The sequence below is a fragment of the Rhinolophus ferrumequinum genome, chromosome 21 (genome assembly GCF_004115265.2).
Source record: "Rhinolophus ferrumequinum isolate MPI-CBG mRhiFer1 chromosome 21, mRhiFer1_v1.p, whole genome shotgun sequence".
NCBI lineage: Eukaryota > Metazoa > Chordata > Mammalia > Chiroptera > Rhinolophidae > Rhinolophus > Rhinolophus ferrumequinum.
The window spans coordinates 13497722-13520345 of NC_046304.1; the positions used below are offsets into that span (position 1 = coordinate 13497722).

Consider the following 22624-nt stretch of genomic DNA (forward strand, 5'->3'; position numbering starts at 1 on the left):
GCTTAATTAGGGCTGGCTGGCCAGTGGGGCCAGGAGCAGCAGATGGGAGAGGTGGAGCTTGGAAACAGGAAAAAAGGGGGAGCCCTCCTTGCAGTGCCCCAATTTAGAGCACCATCTGGGGGTTTATTTGTAGCCCCAGATAAAAATCTCTATTGTTTTTTGCTAGTTAGTTGAAATGGATTCGGGGAGCTCCAAGAGTATAGTTTGACAGAAAAAGAACATTTTGGGGACTATCAACATCTTAATGATCCGACTCTCTGCCAGCAAGAGGGACTTGACCAGTGTAATGTGTTTTTAAACACAGTAAAATGATCTTGTGTAATTTTCTGTGATTGTGCTGGAGATGGAAGGAAACCTGCTCACTCTCAGTAGTCAAGATCTTACCACCTCCTTCATTTGCACAGAGGTGAGACTAAGGAGGAGAGGCTTAGATATTTGCATGGCTACCAGTTCAGATCTGGGATAATTAATTTCGAAGCCCGATACTTGTTCGTAAGCAGATAGACCATCTGTGGGAGTGTGCATTCGTTCCCACAGTGGGGCTGATGAGTGAAAGCTAACACCATCTGCAAGTAGGTCACTAACACGCGAAGCTTCACCAGCTATTACGCCTTGTGATCCGAGGTTTGTTCTGCCAGCCACTGCTAGTGGTTCTACTGAGAAAGGAATGGGAGAAACAGGACAAAGAGGGAGAGAGGTATTATCTTTCTTGCCCTCTTTTATTCTTCATGTGGAATATTAATCTCCTGGATGTTTTCCCATTGACATTTCTTCTAGGGTTTTTTCTTTGGCCATTTAATGGTGGCACTGACCCAGCCGCCTGTGAAATGGAAAGGTATGTGCTAATGTACTCTCTGCTGGGCAGCCGCCCTGGCTAAATCCACCTGGAATCCCATTAGACCCGGTCTCTCCTGGTGGACTGGTCGGCTCCCTGGGGCACGCGATTGCACATCTCTGCCAAGCATGGGTCTGTGAGAGTCTGGGCTTTGTGAACTGCTACCTTGATAGTAAGAATTTTTCCTTTTGCCACAATGCTCTCTCGTCGTTCCAATAGGTGACTGACACTGTGTGACTTTGGATCTCCTATAAAAATTCTGTAGTAAACCTGTCAGCGTTATACTGCGTGTGTCTTTAAGGAACATTGATTGTTTTCTTTGGGGTGGGGGAGGAGTTTACACAGGATTTATTTTAGAAATTTTTGAACATTTGGAAATGTAAAAATAAAATGAAACCTCAACAGTAACTTTGCCACGTCAGAAAACAACAACTGATGATAACATTTTGCACCCCTTTGGTCTTTTATTCTAGGTGTGTGTGCGTGTGTGTGCATGTGCGTGCATATATATATGTGTGTGTGTGTGTGTATATATATATATATATATATAGTATCTGTTTTTAATAAATTGAATCTTTCCTTCCGTTGTTTCCTTTTCTCATTTAATATGTCATGAACTTTTCTCTTCCCCTGCTATGCCCTTCATGGCTACAAGGCATTTGATCCTCCACTGTTGGACAGTTTGTAGGCTGTTTTTTGGTTCTGTTTTTTGCTATTTTGAACAATACTGCCAGGCACGTAGGTAAACCTTGTAGGTAAACCTTTGAGCGTGTTCATGATTATTTCCTTGGGTTAGAGTATCAGATATGGAATTGCTGGGGCAAAGGACAGGTACATCTCCTGGGTGCACTTTTAAGACTTCTGGTACATTTTAGGAAGTGAGTCGTGTAGCCTCATCATTCTGAAGATGGTAGGAAGGTGGCGTTAGAGCCACAGTGACCTGGGTGCATAGCCCTGCTCGGCCACTCGGTCGTTGTGTGATCCTGGCCAAGTTACACAGCCCTAGTGTCCTCCTTGCAGGGTTTGGCAGAGCTGCCTCGCCGGACCGTGAGCTGGACTCGGTGAGTCTGTGGACCTGACACAGTTCTCTGATTGGGTGACTCTTGAGTAGTGAGTATTCCAGACGATGGTGATGATTGTGACTATTCAGCTTCCCCTGGTTCCTTTGCTGTGCGTGGGATGTTCGAGAAACTGCCTAAGATGAGCGGCTGGTCCTTTCCCAGGTCGGCGGAAATTCAGGCACCTTCGGATCCCGAGGGTTTGGTGGTTCTGAACCATGCGGTGTTTACTGGACTCTTCTTTCCCGTGTCTGTTTGGCTTTGACAGGGAGGGTGTTGGGTGGAACAGAGTTAGTGGGTCTGCTCTCTGGGGGCTCAAAGTCTGCAGAGAGCCATCGTACAAGGGGACAGCCCATCAAGGCCCCTGGAGACTAACATTTGTGACACACACTCTTGAGGCCGCACCTTTGAGGCTGCACTCATGCAAGAGGGCTGTAAGTCAGCTTTTCCCATGGAGAAGCCTCTGCCCCCACCCTACACTTGCACTTAGTCTCCCCTGGACTCGAACCAACCAAGTTGCTTAGTGTCTCCCCTCTGACTGGCACCTCCCGAGTATTTCATTCCATCCTCAAACCTCCCTTACAGATGCGGAAAGCAAGATTCCATCCATCTTAACTCCATCTCAGACCTGCTGACCCCAAAGCCTGTAGTCATTAAGCTGTGCTCCTTTCACAGGTGATAAAACCAAGGCTCAAAGATGCTCAGTAGCTTGTTGACACTGCGAAGCCTGTCTGGTTCCTCCACGCCTTGGTCTGGTTCCACCTCCCCGTAGCTGCCTCCCCAAACCACACGGCCTCCCACTCTGCGGTCAGACCCCAGGGTCATCAGGTCGGAGGAAACAGGCGCTCTGTCACAGTGTGGGCAGATGGCTTTACATTCACCCTGACATTTCCCCGAAAGCTTCCCCGCACTCACCTTTGTTTTGTGGGCGTTTCCATTCCTTTTTGTGTCTTGAATGTCAGACCTGCCTCTGTCCGAACTGATGGGAACGGCCCTGAAGGTAATGACTGGTCAAAACGACCTCCTTGCTGGTTTGCAGGTTTCATCAAAACTCCATCACGTTCATGTGTTTGCCTCCAAGGAGTTGAGCGTGGGGTGTGGCAAAGCCCTAGGAGGTGGCTTCTGCTGCCACTCACCCTAAAGCGCTGAGGTCTCGGGCTGCTCGCTGCCTGCCTCCGAGCCTCAGTTTCCCCTTCTGAAACCTGAAGGTCTGATCTCTGAAATTTCTACAACTCTGTGTAAGCCTGGAGATCCTGAGAAAAGTGCTCAAAGAGGAATGAAGATGGAGGAGAAGAGACCCAGATGGGCCCGTTGGTTGAAGGGGTTCTTCTTGGGGCCTTGCCCCTTGCCTGGTGGACTGTCCACTCCTTGACCCGTTGGCCGTGACCAAGCCTTTGCATGTGGATCCCCGCCACCCGGAGAGCCCAGCCCTGGCTGTATCACAACCTGGCTCCAGGCCGGACGCCCACGCACACTGTGGGCCCCTCCCGGACTCAGGCTGGAGAGGACGTGTCAAGATTAGGATGTGTATCCACCCTGCCCCCCGAGAGGCTGTGCCGGCTCCCTCTTTAACCCCTCATTTATTTGAATGAAATAATCCCCCATCTGTGTTCTTGCTTCTTTTTCCTGCCTTGCTTTTTCTAATCATTTTCTCCTCTTTCGCTCTCTCACTGAAGCTTCGGGTGGGGGAGGGGGAGCAGGGAAGTTGGCAGAGAGATAAGATTCATCAATATTTAATTTTTATGGAAATCATGTCCTAGAAATCCCCAAGGGGCTGAAAGTTGTTCTGTGTTTTCAGAATCCAGTCATGTTGCTGAAGCGGTTATGTTGTAAATAAAACTACATTATTGTCTGCAGCTCTCCTGTCGCTCTGCAAACACCCGGAAACTTGATGGTTTAATCCACTCAGAGAAGCAAAAAGGTTCAGGTCGCTGGTAGGGGCAGCCGGTCCCCAGCCCCGGAGTGTAGGACTGACCACGGGGCATTGAGTCAGCGGCACTGCTACAGCCGGGGAGGGAGACAGAGCCAGCTTCCTTGAGCAGAGCCACCATGTTGGTGAAATCTTCTCTGAACAGGAATCCCAGGACAGCAGAGCCCCCTGGGGTCCCTGATATTGGGGAGGTTTTGCTCAGCTGCAGCAGCTTTCTTCTCCTCCCTCATGCCCAGGGTGAAAATGACCAACAGAAGACTCATGCCCTAGTCCATTACCACCAACTCTGGGGGGAGCTGGGATCTGCAAAGGACATTCATTCAGTCGTTCAGTCATTTATTCATTGGTTTGTCCATCAAACATTCATTAAGTATCCACCATTTTCTAGAGAGTGCAACAAAGCTCACCAGACATACAGAAATCCCCGCTTACATTCTTGTAGATAGAGGCGATAAACACGTCAGGAGATAAAACAGGTCGTATGCTGAATGGTGACAAGTTATATGGAGAAAAATAAAGCAGGAGCTTAGGTATTTACCCATGAGAAATGAAAATATTTATCAACTGAAGATCTTGTACAAGAATGTTCATAGCAGCTTTCTTCGTAATAGGTAAAAGCCGGAAACAGCCCAGGTGTCCATCAAGTGGATGAATCAATAAATTGGTACATCCACACGTGGAATCATACTCAGCAATAAAAAGGAACAGTCCAGTGACAGATGAAACATGGGTGGATTTAGCAAATTTGTTTCTGAATGAAAGAAAGCAGACACACAAAAATAGGCAGTGGATGATTCTATTTACAGGACATTCTAGAATAGACACACGAATCTGTGGTGATAGAAATCAGAATAGCAGTTGCTTTGAGGGAGGAAGGGCTGTTAGGAAGGGATGGAGGAGACGCTGCTGTGAGGGAAATGCTGTGAATCTTGATTTGCATTCATCAAGACTGACTGAACGGTCCACTTAGGACCAGAGCATTTCATCACGGTAAGTTACACCTCAGTGAAACAAAATTAGAAAGCACGACATGGGAATAAGGTGTATCAGTGACGGTGGCAAGGGTGTTACAACTTGAAATGGGGTAGCCAGAGAAGGTCTCACGGAGAAGGTGACTTGAAGAAAGTGAGGGAAAAAGCCTTGCGGGTGTCTGGGGGAAGAACATCCCAGGCACAGAGAACAGCAAGTGCAAAGGCCCTGAGGTGGATATGGGACTACACTGGCCAAGGACCAGTAAGAAAGCTAGTGTATTAGTTTACGAGGGCTGCTGTGACCAAGTACTGCAGACTGCTGGGCGGCTTAACAGATACTAGTTTTCTTATAGTTCTGGAGGCCAGAAGTCCAAGTTCAAGGTGTTGACAGGTTTGGTTTCTTCTGAGGTCTGTCTCTTTGGCTTGACTATGGCCACCTTCTCCCTCAGTCTTCACGTGATCTGCCATTAGTCTGTGCCTGTTTGTGTTCTAATCCCTTCTTCTAATAACGACATCAATCAGATTAGATTGGGGTCCACCCGAATGGCCCCCTCTTAACTTAATTACCTCTTTAAAGAGCCTGTCTCCAAATGCAGCCACATGCTGAGGTACAGGGGTTAAGGATTTCAGCATATGAAATTGGGAGATACAGTTCAGTCCATGACAGCCTGTGTGAACAGATAGAATGCCACGGGCCCTCCCTGTTGCCACCCTGGGTGCCCAGGCTGCTTGTTGCTAATGCTCCCTGTGATGAAGGTGTTGATCTGGGATGAGATGGGATGAGGGCTTTGTGGGAAAGGATGGATGGTGATGGTAAAGGCTAGAGGGTGCGATTCCTGTGATGGCTTTTCACTAACTCACATCAGCAGAGCTTGCTTCCAGAAAGCCAGTGGTGTTCTGATTGAGGGTCAGGACACAGATTTTGCCCTCTGTTGCGAAATGGCCTGGGGGCCCCAGGTGGGTGGAGGCTAGCCAGACAAACTGATGGGGTTTGTCAGCCTTTGTCTTCTCACTCCCATGTCCAGTGGCCTCAGCTCTGCACTGTGACGGTGGCCCTGGCTATTAGTGCTGGATCGTCACTGCAGCTGACATTGAGGACAGCTGCAGCTGGGGGCTGCAGGGGGGACGGGGGGGAGAGGGGGCTGGTTCCAGGATCAGAGCCCCCATTGTGGCCACTGAGTCCTCAAAGCGATTATTTTCTTAATGTGTAGGATCAAGACTGAAGGACCACAAGTGCTAACTGGGAGAGGGTCTTCTGATCTTTGTTTGATCCTGAGCTTTTGGGGCCTTGGAGAGGGAGCCAAAGCGAGGAATTTTAGGAAACAAACTCTGGGTACTCTGAGTTTCAAGAGGGTGGTCTGGGGCCCACCACTAATACAATTAAGAATAGCGGAGCACCTACTATGTGCTAGGCACTGGCTGAGTCCGTCTTATGCATAAGCCTCCCTTTATTCTCCCAGCACTCTGTGGGGTGGATATTATTACTCCCATGTTACAGATGAGAAAATTGAGGCTCAGAGAGGACAGTTACTTCCCCAAGGTCACACAGATACTGAAATATGACACTGCGACTTGAGTCCAGGTCTTTGGGATCATAAACCTAGTGCTTTACCTACTACATGGTGCTTCTTCCCTGGTCACTCTGACAAAGTTCATGGACACCCAGAGTGACTGCCCATCTGCATCCTCCATCCCCATCTCTGACCTCTCCCGCGAAAGGCATGGGGATGGATGTCCTAGTGACACTGCCCTCAGGCTGGACCAGGGGAAGCTACTGAGAGGGCTGCAGAGAAGCGAGATCCTCTGACTGTTCCAGGCAGGCTGGCTCATGGAATGTGTCCATTTTATAGATGGAAAAACTAAGATTCCAAAAGGAGAAGCGACTTGCTTATGCCCCTTAGCATATTTAAGTTTTTCCAATGCAAAAGGGAGGTCTGAGCTCTAGAAGCAGAGTGCAGCAACATTGTGTGTGTGTGTGTGTGTGTGTGTGTGTGTGTGTAGGTGTGTGTACTGTGTGAGTAGTGCAAGCATCCTCTCTCCTGTCCCCACGTGGCAGCTCAGCTCTGTGAGAGAGACATGGGCCTGAATCCTGGTAAAGTCCTGGCAGAGGCAAAGCTGCCCCTCAGCCTTGAAGAAGGACGAGGTCGGCAGGGAGGCTTTCCTGGGGGCTGCTGGGCATCTAGGAGAGAATCCAGCCTGTGCTTACAAGAACAGCCCTACCTGGGGGCAGCATCCAGCAGCACCTCGTTCCCGCCCTCCTAAAGGCTCCTCCTCCCCCAGGCTCTGCATCGCCCTCCCTTGACTGGGACACCACCTCTGTTGTCTTTCCAGAGATTCTCTCTTTGCCAAGCCACATTCAGAAAATGGCATTGATTTTCTCTTTTTTGATATTTATTTATTTATTTATGAGATTTCGCTGTGGGCAAAGAATAAAGAGGTCAGTGCAGTGTTTCCCCTTGGCAGTGAGGAGTTTTCTCCACCCATGGCCTCCCTTCTGCACACACTCCTATACTCCTCTCCTCTCTCCGTCCTCCAAGAGGCTCATCTCTCCTGTGTGCCGGATACAGGGAGGGGCAGAGATGAAATGCAGCCACGTGTCCTATCTGGTGTCAGGTGCATAGTAGGTGTGCGAGAGGTGTGTGGAGGAATTCTTACGCCAGTGTGGCTGACGCCCAGAGGATAAGGCGGCCGAGGTTGGCCCGCTCCTCTGTGAGAGCCCCTACTATGCGCTGGGCCCAGCACTGGGCGGTTAGGATCCTCCTCATCTAATTCTCGTAAAAAGCATACAAGGTGGATCTTACTACCTTTGTTCAATGGTGACATTCAGAGAGGTTCTGCACGATGCCCAAGGTTACCCAGCCTGTGACCCCGAATTCACATCCAGGCCTTCCAGATACCAGTGCCCCAGCTCTGTCCACCATATGGTGCAGCCTCCCCAGGGGGAAAAAGAAACCGTGTAAGAGAGCACCAGGAGCGGTCCCTCGCAAGGTCCCTGCATTCTCAGGAAGCCCCCATTGGGCGGGGTACCATGGTACATGGATGTCTGTTCTCATCTACCTCCCGTCTTGCAGAGATGATTGTGTGGGAATCTGTCCTTGGCACTGAACTGCATCCTGCAGTGGACTTGGAACATCCGGCTTGGGTTGGGTCTCTTTCCAGGGAGGGCTGGTGTGAATCCCAGACGTCATTTGGGGCTCGCAGTCTGACACATTGAGCCCCAAACTGCCCTGGGTGGGCTCTCGGTGCCTTTCTTTCTGACCCATGCGCACGTTTGCTCCTGCAGCTGCCACCGTCTGGAGGGCCTGTTCCCACTCCAGCTCTCCTAACAACCTCCTAGACGTCTGGAAAGTTCAGTTCCAGACCCCGCTCCCGGCCTTCCACCCTTGGCTCGCCCCTGTCATACCACTGCTCTCACTGTGCTGTGACTGTTGACTTGTCACCAGTCAGCTGTGAGCTACTGGAGGGCAGCAGTCACGTCTCACTGAGCTTTGTCTCCTCGGGTTGGGCACAGAACCCGACACGGGAAGGATGGATGGGCATCCCTGTTGATCCCCTGCAGAGGCAGGACATCCTCGGGCTCATCCCAGCACCTCAGCTGCTGGAGGCGTGGCCCTTGCATTCACCTCAGGTGCTTCTCTTCCTTTCCTTGCCTGGCAGGAGTTCCCCTTGGCCGTTCTCAGGGGCTGGGAGTGCTACTGTGCTTACCCCACGCCCCAGTTCAGCCTGCAGGATGCCGTGGACAGCTCGCTGTGTGGCCAGGACCCTGAGGCACAGAGGCTGGCGGAGTACTGCAAGGTCTACCAGACGCCCATGCAAGGTGAGCCCCCGGCCCAGAGCTGGACAGAGTGTGCAGGCCCCTCCTCCCTGTGCCTGCCACTTGTTGTGGCTTTTGCTCTGGGGCTTTGGAGATGCCAGCCATGGCTGGCCCAGGTGGGAAGGGCATCTGTGTGAAAACCCTGGCGTTGTGGTGGGTGGTCCCATCTTGGGATAATGGGAAGGGGGAGGCCTCGGCCATCCCTGGTGACTGACCATAGGATGCAGGGCTCGCTGTGAAGAGCACCTGACCTTTATCTGAGTCTCTCTGGGGAGGAAGGTGGTTTGAGGAAGAAAGGAAGAGCAGAGAGGCAGGGCCCAGAGAGAGAGAGCAATTACAAGGTGGTGGCATTGGGTGGCATTTGAGCTCAGTGGTCACAGGGGCCTCCCCAAGCCAGCCCAGGACCTGGGCCCAGTAAGGATCCTGGGCTGTGCCCAGGTGCTGGCATCTTCCTCATGTGAGTACCTTTATGGAGCACCTCCCGTGACCCAGCACAGCCCAGGAACTTTGGGGTTTTCACCTGATGATTCCATGTGCTCTTGCCGCCCTAGGGGAAGGAAGAGGAGGCAGAGGTGACTGGCCTGAAATTAGTCCAGCCTTGGTTCATTGTTGGCTGTACCTGGGTGTGTGGCATTGGTTGTCCCAGCCACGACGCCCCCGCCACCTTCTCTGCAGAATCTGGAGTTACCTGTGCTGTGCTGGGAGTGAGGTTTGGTTGTGGCCATGGAAACAAAGTGGGGGCTGCGGGTTGGCACGATGCTGATTTGCACCCCACTCTTGGCACGGGTCTTTGGGGCCTCATCGTCATCGGGGCTTTCTCTGACCAGCCACAGAGCTGTGCGGCCACAGTGCAGGTAGTAAGCCCCTTCCCCTTTTGGGACCTCAGTTTGCCCTTCTATTAAGTGGGAGTCTTGGATCAATAGTTCCTGTCTACGGGGTACAGCGGTGAGTCTGAATCACAGTGAGGGTGAGTGACCCTGAGACCACTTCTGGACTTTCAGACACTCGGTGCACAGACAGGAGGTTCCTGCCCACCAAATCCAAAGTGTTTGTGGCTTTGTCGAGTTTCCCAGGAGCCGGGAACACCTGGGCGCGACACCTCATTGAGCACGCCACCGGCTTCTATACAGGGAGCTACTATTTTGACGGAACTCTGTACAACAAAGGTAAGTGAAGGCTGTGGGGTAGGGGGAGGGAGGCACCTCCCGTGGCCAGACTTTCCTCGGAGCAATGGAGCAGCCTCTCATCTCACACTTGAATCTCCCAGAGGGCTTGTTAAATTCAACTGGATTCCTGGGCTAAACCCCCTGAGAGTCTGATTCATTTGCTCTGAGGTGGGGATTAGGAATTGCCATTTCTAACAAGCTCCTAGGTGATGCTGAGCAGCCAGCCCGAGGGCCACAAGGGGAGTGAGAATTTGTGAGGTTTGTGCTGGATTCAAAGGGAAAGCTTAGGAGCTTGGATTCCTCTCTAGAAACTGTTCTTGAATTTTTCTTAATTTTCAGAACCCTCGATAATTAGGTGAGACTGACTTCATCTACTCATTCCTTTTTCTTTTTTCTTTAAGCAAGGGGTCGCTTGTCAAAGTGCTATTTTTAAAGAAATAGATCAGAAAATCTTCGAGTTTTGTGATTTTTTTTTATCTCACCCTTGTAGAAATAAGAGACCTCGTTATGCCAAGTAAATGAACTTAAATGGCTCGAGCCTGTGCACTGTTTAGGAACTAAGAACCTCAGACAAGTCAAGTGGGATCTAAATTTGGTGAAATACAGAGAGTGCCAAAAAAATGTATACGCATTTTAAGAAAGGAAAAAACTATTAAAATTGTAATAATTAATATATACCAATAGCAAAAGATGAATAGAAGTCACGTTTGACTTCTGCAGTTACAAGAGGTGCTCAGAGTGTTACCATCAGTGTCCAGACACTCTGATTACTGTGAACTACTGCTTTAGCCACGTTGACCAAAGTGGCCACTTGTATATATTTTTTTTTGGCACGCCGGGTATATTTCTCTGTTGTCAAGTGGTACAGCAGTTTCTCTGGATTTCTTAACTAGAGTTTGGTTTAGGAAAAGAAGATACTATCAGTAACATCCTAGAGAAAACGGAAAATTTCAGAGGTTGGCAGTGAGTTCTGGAATCACCCACAGCCATCTTGGTCTGGTTGGGAAAAAGCCAAGATTGTCCATATAACCCATGGAGCATTGTGGGCACCGACAGGTAAAGTGGCCAGAGGAAACACATGGTCCCGCCCACTCTGGCCTTGTCCCCTGAGAAACCACCACTGTGCTCAGGCTCCAGTTACCTCCGTTGGTCATCTAGAAGTCCTTTATCACACAGCTGGCCGTTTTGGTCTACAAATGGCTAAGTGGCCCAATGGCGCAAACAGCCACCTATGAGGGTTGGATTGACACTGCCTCAAAATGGCTTTAGAGCTCCCAGTGCATCTTTGAGCCTTACAGGACTGGTTAGATGTAACCGCTGGCCTCCGTGCACTTACAGAGCAGTGATACATGCAGGTGTGAAATTCGCAATGTAGCTCCAATGCCAATATGCCAAACCTGTCATGGGTGAATGTGGCCGAAGTCATACAGAAAAGTGGTTGCTGGCGAAATAGGCGGAGGCTGTACGAAAGTCGCCGAGTTTCAGGGTGTCAAAGACTGGACCTCACGTTTCCTCATCCCATGGTTTGACTCCTCCTTTCCTGGAAACTCCCAGCTATTTGACAGAATGAATCAAAGCAAAGAGTTTTGGTGTTCGGCCATGGCAGAGATGAGTTTGAAACGCGTTGAGTTTCAGTAAGTGAACCCAGACGTCCAGATTCAAAGAAGACTTGCAAATGTCCAGGCATTTGTAGATACCAATGCTTCCCAGCCATTCATGAAAGAGGGGTGAGGGGCCTCGTTTGTGTTTTGAAGAACCCAAGATAAGCTCAAGCACAGTAATGGAGCATGTCCCCAGAGCTGGCTGGCATGGGCCTGCAGGAGATTAAATTCAGGGGACGTCTTTCCAGGAAGCCTTCTGTGATATCCTACTACACCCTCTAACCAGTCCCCCCTGCTCTTTGTTCCCATAAGTTCCTATGCTCTGTGGTATACTTGGGCTATTTCCCTACTAGACGATAGCGTAAAGATAGGGTCTGAGTTCTGGAACCCTGACATAAAAAGTCCAACCCAGAATGAGCACACCATCATCATTGTTGATAAATATGTGACTGTGTATGGACTGGTAGAATCTGGCCTTCTCAGCCAGAAGTCATTCGGACTGTTGTCCCCAATGTGGCCCAAGCGGCCCAGGAAGAAGGCAGGGCCCCAGCCTGGAAAGGTTGGTCAATGGGAGCAAGGCTCTGTTCATAGAAACTGGTCCCTGGGTTTCGCAGGGCTTGGCTCCAACATTGTGGATAATACTTTGGCCAGACCTGTTCTAGGGCCCCAGGTGGAGAATCCCCGTAGATGCAAGGCTGGGGCCCTGTTCTAGGACCAAGGCATAAAGTCAGAGGGAGGGGCAACAGCTGCTTACACCCTTGAGCCTGATGATGGAGATCCTACCTCCACTGTGTCCTCATAGGGACACACACGGCCATGTGGAGAGAGCCCTGACTCTGTTGCCATGGTGCTGTGTGATCTTGGGCAAGTCACACACCCATTCTGAGCCTCAGTCGCTTCATCTAGCTATGCCTATAGCTGTAGTTGACTCACAGGGGTATTTGTGATGTTTGTGTGAAATTGCCAAGAAAATGCCCCAATGTATGCATCTTCAATGTCTAGAGACTGGGTGAGATCAGGGCCTTTGCCTCCTTACTCCTGGGGTTCTGCAGGAGGTGCCTTATCTCCTTTCTTTTGTAGAGACGCCATCTTTCCCTACTCTCAGACACCTCCTGCTCTCACTTTCTCTTGGGTAGGTAGGGTCACTCGTTTGGAGGCCACTCCTGTCAACCATCCATAGTGCCCCCTGCTATGCCACCCACAGGCCTCTCTCATCCACAGGCCCTGTTGTCAGCTTTCCCTCAGGGATGCAGGTTAGCATTCAGATCCGTCTGTGGCCACGGCAGTGGGGGCTCCACTATGCCTTCCTCCAAAGTGGCCCTCTCCTTTCTCCCGGGCAGGGTTTAAGGGTGAGAAGGACCACTGGCGGAGCCGGCGCACCATCTGTGTGAAGACCCATGAGAGTGGCAGGAGGGAGATTGAGATGTTTGACTCGGCCATTCTGCTCATCCGGAACCCATACAGGTCCCTGGTGGCCGAATTCAACAGGAAGTGTGCCGGGCACCTGGGCTATGCAGCTGACCGCAACTGGAAGAGCAAAGGTACAGAAGGGGTCAGCAGGCAGCGGGCAACGTGATTCGTGGACTCGGTCTGCTGACACGTGCTTACTGAAGTCCTACTGTGTGCCAGGCCCTGGGCCGGGTATCAGGGAAAGGGGTATCAGTCTCTACCCTCAAGACAAGCATAGTCTAGCCTTTGGGAAAGGAATTACAGAGATACGAGTCAGGGTGGTGAATGATATAAAATGAAGCCATCAGAAATAAAACTGTCCAGAAGGGTGGGTGGCGTGATGAGATGTGGGGCTGTACGCCAGGCAGGCTGTGCTCCTGTCTCCTGCGATCAGCTGAGGCTGACCCTGTCCTCCCCTTTCCCCATCACCCTCCACTAGACCAGCCTCCCCACTCCCAGCCATCCCTGTCCCCCTTGCTGACTGCCCTTTAGGACCCTCTGACCCCTCCTCGGCCTCTTCCCGGCCCAGTAACCCCAGGCAAACGGCATGCCTTGTCTTCTGAGCCTCGGTTTTCTCATCTGAAAAACAAGGCGGTCCCTATCTCACGGGGTCTCATAGGGTGAAGACGAGAGAAAGCAGATGCTGCCCGAAGCACTGAGGCAGATTGATAGCCCAGTTTTGGGAGCTGCTTTTGTTGGACTGATTCTTGACATTTGCACGCTCCCTTCCCCTCCCCCGAGAAAACCCCTGATTTCTTAATTTGCTAGAAAAGAAATCTCTTGGAGCAGGTCATCTGCAGACGTTTTCAGCTGCCTCGTCCATGCCTTCGTTGTATGCCCTACTGCCCAGCTGTGCCACAAATTAAACTGGCCTCACACTCACCAGACAGTGAGCATGGATCAGGCACCTCACTCACTTAGCTTTACCGGCGGGGCCGGGACAGGAGTCGGGCCTGCACAGCGTCTTCCTCTCACCGGGAGCCCCGGCGGCTGCCCCCACACACTGTTTAGCCCCCGTCACCCACAGCAGAAGTGCATGGTTGCCAGAGACAGTATCAAGGTGAATGAGGGTCATCTTGACCGGTGTCCTGCCTCGGTTTCCCACCTGTCTTTAATACCATTGTATCATGCCTTGCGGCCCAGCCCCAGCTCTCCCTAGCCAGGTGCTGTCCCTACCTAAGGTCGAGGAATTCACAGCACACGAGAGAGGAGCAGTTCTTGGTACAATCAGTCCACATTTGTCTTAAGTTGGTGTGTTTGCAAAGTAACGGCTGGGGGGCAGGCAGACTCAAGCTCACATCTCTGGCTGGCTTAGGACTCTTCAGCGCCTGGCCTGATATTCACACGAGGTCACCAAAAGGGTCTTCCTCCGCGGGGGATTGGGCAGGCTGGCCCTGGGCAGGGGGCAACGGGAAATCCTGGCCGCTTCCCAGGCATCCAGAAGGGCCAGCAGCCCTGCCAGGCCGCGCGCTGACAGGGCGCCCCTTCTCTCCCCTCATAGAGTGGCCAGACTTCGTCAACAGCTACTCGTCGTGGTGGTCCTCGCATGTCCTGGACTGGCTCAAGTACGGCAAGCGGCTGCTGGTCGTGCACTACGAGGAGCTGCGGCACAGCCTGGTGCCCACACTGCGGGAGATGGTGGCCTTTCTCAACGTGTCGGTGAGCGAGGAGCGGCTGCTCTGCGTGGAGAACAACAAGGAAGGCAGCTTCCGGCGGCGCGGCGGGCGCCCTCACGACCCCGAGCCCTTCACCCCGGAGATGAAGGACTTGATCAATGGCTACATCCGGACGGTGGACAAGGCCCTGCGTGACCACAACTGGGCGGGGCTGCCCAGGGAGTACGTGCCCAGATGATAGGCCCGGCTGCTCTGCCCGCCCCACCGAGAGCCTGCCCCCCACCCCCGGGGTAACACCTGCTGGGACACGAGGTGGCAGCCTCCCTGGGACACAAGGCTTCCGGTGCTGCCAGCAGGGAGGGCTGCCCAGGTGCTGCCTCCCACACGTGCAGGGAGACCTGACACAAGCCCTTACTTAGTCCACACAGGCAGACATGATGTCACAGGACAGACACAAATGGATGCACACTCCTAGCCAGACACTTAGACACGCCACTCCACGCCTAAGCCACCACACAGGGTGTGCTGGACACTCAGACTTGCAAACGCCGCCACACACAGATCCCAGGTTATGCGTTCCCAGAGGCTGTCTGTCTGTCTGTCTCATACACACAGACACACATATGCACCAGGGCTCTCAGAGGGCCCAGGTTCCCTGTTTCCAGCCCCAGCCATGGACTTACTGGCCAGAGCCCTTGACTTTGGGATACTGGCTGGGCGGGCCTTCCTGCTCTGGGCTTGGAGGTGGGTTCTGCACTGTCGCTGTGGGCCATGCGGCCCCGACCGCCTTTCTGACATCCCATAAATGTGTGTGGTGTGACAACCGGGCACCATGAGCTCTGCAGCCCTGCCTCCCCTTCTCTGAGGATGGGCTGGCCGCACTGTGGGCAGAGTGGAGTGCCCCTAAAACACACACCAACCTCAGGACCCACCGAAAGTTCTATTCACCCCTTGGCACCCCTTCTAACATGAATGCTTTTTGGAGTGGAGCCTCCTTGCCTGGCTACTTCCTCCAACTGTCCCCGGGAAAGCTGGGCATTCATGCCATGCCTCAGAAACAGGGTGTGAGGGCAAGAGCACAGTGGGGCAGGGAGGGAGCTGGGCCACAGGGAGTCCTGGACCCCCGGGTCCCATATGTCAGCAGGAGGGGCTTTGTGGGGGACGTCGGGAAACCCAGGAAGGGCAGGTCTTGGGGATCACTGCAACTGGTTGTCCTACTGATCTTGACAAGCTCCTGCTCTCCATGGGGTCCCACTCTCGGGTCACAAGGAAGGGGAGCTACCTGGCCCCTCAACTCCTCCCTTGGACCACCGGCAATGGCTGCAGCTTCTGCCTGACCCCAGGTGGCCGTGGCCGAGCCCTCTCTGTTGTTCACCCCACCACTTCCTGTCACTGGGCCTCTTTGTCATACCCTCTGTCTCTATTTCTGTGGGGCTGTCATCTGTCCCACTTGTTCATTCGTTTCCTGAACACAAAGGGCAGGGCACTCACAACTGCTGAGTCCTGCTGAGTGTGGCCTCCAGAAGAAGGAGAAGTCCTATATACGGAAGGCCCCCGTCCCCCACCCCCAGCTCTAGTGAAGCCAGCCTAGGGGTGGTCAGATAGGAGCGAGAAACCCAGAAACAGGAGTATATGTGCTGTGCAGGCCCACAGTGGTGAGCCCGTGTGCCTGGCCTTCCAACTTTTACCTGGTCTTGAGGAATCTGTAGGAATATCCCAGCAAAGCAGAGGGAAAGGATAGTGAAGCCAAAGGGAACAGCATGTGCAAAGGCTCAGAAGCTTGGAAAACCCTGGTGTGTTTGACAAAACAGGTGAATGGAGCGTGGAGCGTGTGTGTGTCTCTCTTCCAGTCTGTGTAGCAGGAGGAAGGGAGTGGGTGGGTGAGGACAAAGGTGGAGACACAGAAAAGGACACTGTCCTTACATCAACTCAGTGCCCAGCCTGGGAGGGGCAGAGGCGCTGATGTTAATTACCTTCCTGGTTCACCCTTTGCTGCATGTCATATGGAGACCTGGGAGTTCAGGTCTAGAAGTGGGAATGGACCAGGGACCATGGCCCAGGGCGGCCAAGACATAGGGAGGGTTATGGAGACCTCAGTTGCACACCAAGCTTTGTGAGGGGGAGGAAGATGGGTGGGCCTGACCTCAGGTAACCCCTGAGCTCCAGGACTGGGGTAATCCCAGCTGGACCCCTTTGTCTGATCCAAGCTCCATCACAAGGAGAAAACGGGTGAGGGGTTTGGGAAATCTGGCTATAGGGATGCCCTGATCTCTGTTCCCTGGCTGGCAATGGGGAGCTGAGAGCCACCCCCAGTGAGGGCAGGCAGGGCTAGAGGTCCCAGTGGAACTGCCCTTCCTCAGAGGGAAGCCTCCCTAGCGTTCAGTTTTGCCAATAAGTGGGCTTGAGCAGTTGCGCTCCTGGTGGCCTCCAAGTCCTTCCTGAGGTTCCCCCAAACCCACACTGATGCTGAGGCTGTTCTAGACCCTCCCAAAGCATCACCTGGCTCAGCTCAGAGCTGGAAACAGCAGGGTCTTTATAAATGTGCATTGGCTCAGCGTGGCTCCAAGGTCGTCTGTGAAGGCCTCCAATGAGGCTGTGTCTCCTGAGCTGTAGGAATAGTTGAGACCCACGAGGAGTTTCCACACTGCCTTGGAAGGGGGCCAGGGGACACCTGCATTCCAGAGCACACCTAGGATCTCAAGGGAGACAGCAGCACCAACCCATGGAGATGATGGACGCTGGTCGCCACCAGAGATTGGCTCCCTGGCTGTGGCCCTCAGTCCCGAGCCACCCAGATAATCTTTAGGTAGAAAACTCAGAAGCCGTGGAGGATGAGCAGGGCAGAGGTGGCTGGAGGACTGGCCAGAACCCCAGCTGGGGCATGGCCTCCTGAGCATTCCCCCACCAACCCTGAGAGTCAGGAGAGCAACAGCACAGGCCGTTTCTCTCCCCTGCTGCCAGGTACCTACAGACCTCTTTTTCCAGGTGGAGTGCCGCCTGATCCAATGGCCTTTTGGTTTACTGTGCACCTTAGCCAAGCATGCAAATGAAAAGAATGAAGGGATCTGGGTGTATCCAGTGGGCGTTGAATCAATGCCCATGGGAGGCACCTGGTACTTGGCAGGTGCTCCCGGATGTTGGATGAGCAGGGAGATGGAAAGGCGCTACCTGCTGCTGCTGACTGTCAGTAGCCGTCACCTGGGCCTGCCCCTGCAGGAGAGCAGAATGCAGGAAGGGGGAATCCATCTGTCCTTTTGGGAAAGTCCTTTTGTCTCTTTCCAAGTTAGGTTTTGTCTATAGTTCACAGCTTCTCCATAAAGAGGATACTGTCCCAACCAGCCAAGGAGGAAAAGTGGATCTGCATTTAGGGAAATGTGACACATGCATCAGAAACCCATTAGAACAGCGAAACTGTACAGATTCCAACTTCAAAAGCAAGGCTATAGAGTTACACAAACCTGTGTGTTAAAACATGTAATATCCATGGATTTCGTCTCCTGTTGTGGATCAATTTGGAAAACCGAAAATATAAAATTGTAAGAAGCCAAAACACATTCTGATAATGCCAGTGATGTGTAAATGAGAGAGAATAGACAGGCTTCCAAACCCTGGGAAGAAAGCTTAATTATGTATCTTATGATGAAGTCTCTTGCAGCTAAAATTAGATTTTGAATGCATGAATATGCAATAATGTTTGCACACCAGAATGCATTTTCCCCCTTAAAAGTAGCAGGAACTACTTGGTTCTTAGGGGGCCCTAAGAGAGGAGATGGAAGTGCTGGGGTTGATCTTTGTGTGGCTGCAAAAATTCTTGGGACATAGGTTTGTTTTCTTTTGACTGGGAACACGTTGGATGTGTTTGAAATGTGATGCCTCCAGTGCATTCAGGTTTAGGGAGAAATTGATCTGTCTGAACCCACATTAATGACCACTCAGTACTAGCCAGTTGGCCTGAACAAGCAAAAGTAGAGTGGAAATAATACAGGGTCTGCAGACTAAAGGACTGACTGGGTTGTGGTCCCAGTTCTTCTCGCTGTGATTTTGGGAAGGCCTTTTCCCTCTCTGGCCTCAACTTTCCCACCCATAAAGTGAGGGATGTGGTAGATATTGTTGGCTGCATCCCCCATGCCCATCCCCCAATTTTGTTTCCCAGCAGCCCCTGATTACTGTTTGGGGATTTTATGATCTAACTGAGCCATCACTACTTCCAGGGGTGAACCCAAGACCTGGACTAAGCCAACACCGCATTCTCTCTCTCTGGCTACCGTGATGGGTTCAGGTATGGTCATGTGAGCTAAGGCAGTGTAGCCAGAGGAAATTTCAAAACTTTCTCTGGAAATGTTTGGTAGAGACTCTATCCACTCCGCTGCATATAAAAGAGGAAGTAGATAATCTTGGATTTTGATGGTGGCCGTCTGGGGACCATGGAGGGGAAGTACTCTCGGCCTGAAGCTGACACTATTAAAGGGAGAGTCAAGAGACAGAAAGAAGTCAGGTCCTTGGCGACATTGTTTAAGTACAGGATCAAGCTTTGCCTGCGATTGGCCCTACCTCTGGATGGTTTTATTACACGAGCCAATAAATTCCCTTTATTGTTTAAGTTGGGTTGAGTTGGGTTTTTGTTACTTAGCGCCCACAGCAGGGTACAAGGGGCTGGGATTAGAAGGCCCTGAGGTCCTGATACTCTCTGTCTCTGGCTGATGTACATGAAGACTGAAACTCAGATCCGTATGAGCCGATAGAATTAGAAAGTTGCTTTTTTACAGGAATGGGGCTGGGTGTGAGATGCTCAGAAAGAAGCTGTACCCGCCAGCCAGGACAAGAAGCATTTTTATGTCAGTACACAATGAGGTCACCTACATATCTTTAGAAAATCATTCCTCTTTATTGCCCAGCCCAAACCATCAGTTATCTCATTTAATCCTTAACCAATGCTTTGTCATTATGTCCACTTGACAGGTGAAAGGACCAGGATATCAATCTTTAATGATTGTAAAAGTATGACCCTGTTGTATTTACCATACTCCTTTCATGAAGAATACTATGTAATGTTGGAAGGAATGCTTTGAGAAGCTATTTGAATTGGGGGTGGGACCTCCTTTGAGGGACATGTTTGATAACAGCTGTTGAGCACTAAACTGCCTTCTGAGAAGGCTAGCTATAGTTAGTCATACAGCTTTGGTTTTGCTGAACGGGACATGCAAGCTTGGGGCAGAGCAGAATTGCTCCAATTGGCAGAGAGGTGGGATGATGCCACTGAGAGTTTCCTTCTTCTATCCTCCCCTATGTAACCCTGCTGGGTGCTAGAAATTAGAAGGACAGAGAGGGTTATATGTGACCCCTATCTTCAAACTCTCCTTGGAATGTCTGACTCTAATACCGCATGCCTGGATGGAGTCTGTGCAATACGTAGAGGAAGCCAGATCCCAGGAAATCGATGTGAGGATATTCGTCTCTAGTACTCCCTTTTGTGACGGAAGATAGATTTGGGGCCTCTCCTGAGAACTCTTACATGCAAAAACTTTGCAGACATCTGGGTTTCTGACATGGGAAATATGAGCAGATCCACCCTGAGTAATAAGCATAAGTGCTTCTATAAAATGAGGAATCTTGATGTCAAACAAAAATGAAAACAATTCCAATTGATGTTGTACGCATAAGCATGAGCTGAATGAATTAACCTCCCAGGGTGTCTTCGGTACTGGAGACCTTTGTTTTTCAGGTTCAGACATCAGCAGTGACAGGTGCCTGGCTTTGATGGTGTGGCCAGTGAGGATCCATGACAGTAAATAGTGTTCTGACAGGTCCCACAAACATCATCCCACTTGTGCCTCAGGGGTGCAGACATGAGGATTTTCATGGAGTGGGAAGAGAAATGTATTTTCTGAAAATATTTGCCCAAAGTGCAAAACCTTTATTTTACAGATGAGAAAAATGAGACTCAGAACGGGGAAGGGTTCCCCACGAGGTCCTGCTGTAGGAATAAGAATGAGGGTGGAGCTGGGACGAGAATGAGAGCCCTTCGATGAAACCACCAGGTCTCCCCTATACTGCATCCCTATAACGCTTTAAGACGTTGCTGGAAAGGAGGCAAGTGGACTCATTCAGCTCATTTGGAAGCGACCCCATTCATTTCACTGCTAATTCTTTGCCAGCATACTTTTTGATGGGCACCTGGGTTCACTTGTAAGGGCCACTTACCAGGCACCCTCAGTACTCGAAAACTTGCTCAGAGGGTACAGACCTTTCCACAGGAGTGAGGTTAGAGATGGACCATAACCTGCCATAAGATGGAAGCCCAGACTTTTCATGGAGTCACAAACATGCCAGGCAGCAGAAAGGCCCTGTTGCCCCCAAGATATTAATAGATCAGCATCTTTGGGGGGCCTGAGCCCATCAGTGTGCATGCATTTAGGAGTATGTGTGCATGCAGGTGTGAGCTGCAGCTGCCGACAGACACCTGCCCCTGTGAGTTCCATGCCAGCCCACCTGAGCTTTACAAGTGACAAGAGCCTTGTCATCTGACTGTGGTATCAACTTGGCTAACTCTTCCTCCTACAGTCAGAGCTACCACACCCAGATGACATAGTAATCCATTCCTACTTTGGAAGGCAGGACACACACTTAGTGTGTCTGGGAGGAAGCCTGAGAGAGCAGAGCAGAGCAGAGCAGAGCAGAGCAGTGGTACCAGGCATAGATACTTCCCTTTTGACGCAGCCTTCAGCCATTCAAATTGTAACATGGGACATACCAAACGTTGAGCTCACAATTCACCAAAGTCACCTGGATTAGTCATTCTGCAGCTTCTGTAGGTCAGGAGTTTGGGCACAGCCTTGGTGGGTCCTCTGCTTCAGGATATCACTGGACTGCAATCAAGGTGTTAACCAGGCTGCATTCTCATCTGGAGGTTTGACTGGGGAAGTGTCCATGTCCAAGCTCACTCAGATGGTTGGCACAATTGTCACTTGTGATTATAGGACTGAGGCTCTCTGTCCCTCCAGCCCACCCAGAGTTCTTGATGAATGGCCTCTCATAGGCAGTTCACAACAAGGCTGTCGGCTTCTTCAAGGCTGGCTTCAGAGCTAGAGAGTCTGACACGCATTACATCATCACAGGAATGCCATCCCCTCACCTTTGCCACATTCTAGACAGAAGCAAGTCACAGATCCCACTCACACTCAAGGGTAGGTGATTACGTAAGACCATGAACGCCACGACATGGGGATCACTGGGGACCACCTTTGGGTCTGTCCATCACAGCACCAATATGGAAGAAATCCAGAAATCAGTACATTCCTTATGATCTATACAGCATTGCTGACGACTGGATTGCACTGAATGTAGTGGATATTTTGAAGAATCATCCAGAAGGATCAGGTTATATCCATGTTAGAATAATGAGTTTAGGTCCCCAATCCACTGCCTTGACGTTAACAGAATCATTAGGAACATCCCTAATTCATATTGGCCATCTCTATACTCATTTTTTGTTATCCTGCTCAGGACATAGTGGGCCTTTCAATGCCTGGATTTGTTGAATATTGCCATCTCTTTCCTCTCTAATCCTCCATTCTAGCATTCCTTTACACTGACATTGAAACTCAAGAATCTAGTTCCAGGCCGGCCCCATGGCTCAGGCAGTTGGAGCTCCGTGCTCCTAACACCGCCAATTCGATTACCACATGGGCCAGTGCCAGATGGCTCAGCTGGTTGGAGCGTGGGTTCTCGACCACAAGGTTGCCGGTTCGCCTCCTTGATTCCTGCAAGGGATGGTGGGCTCTGCCCCCTGCAACTAACAACGGCAACTGGACCTGGAGCTGAGCTGCACCCTCCACAACAGATTGAAAGGACAACTTGACTTGGAAAAAAGTCCTGGAAGTACACACTGTTCCCCAATAAAGTCCTGTTCCCCTTCCCCCCCCCCCAAAAAAAAAAGAATCTAGTTTCCACATCTCAGCTCTTTTTCCATACTGTCCACCTCTAAATCCTACTGTGCTGGGTTCTGGGAGAATTCTTCACTTTCATAGTCAAAAATTATAATTTTCTCTTCATGTGTACATTCTTCTGTGCAACCAACCTGTTGATTTCTATAATTATGTTTTTTTCTGAGACCTCCATGTGATTAGAACTTGTTTCACAGATGATACCTTTTCATATCTCTCTGGGATATTAAATATACATATG

The 22624-nt window shown here is 51.1% G+C and overlaps 1 protein-coding gene across 3 annotated transcripts in view; it reads left to right on the top strand.

Annotated features, from left to right (window-relative positions):
* Nucleotides 1-22178, top strand: part of WSCD1 (WSC domain containing 1) — a 50594-nt gene extending 28416 nt beyond the window's left edge. For all 3 annotated transcript variants that reach the window (XM_033089673.1, XM_033089672.1, XM_033089674.1), the window contains exons 6-9: nt 8452-8611; nt 9610-9774; nt 12716-12916; nt 14326-22178. In XM_033089673.1, the coding sequence (XP_032945564.1) occupies nt 8452-8611; nt 9610-9774; nt 12716-12916; nt 14326-14678 (879 nt within the window). In that variant the 3' untranslated portion in view covers nt 14679-22178. The remainder of the gene's footprint in view (nt 1-8451; nt 8612-9609; nt 9775-12715; nt 12917-14325) is intronic.
* Nucleotides 22179-22624: the final 446 nt, after the last annotated feature.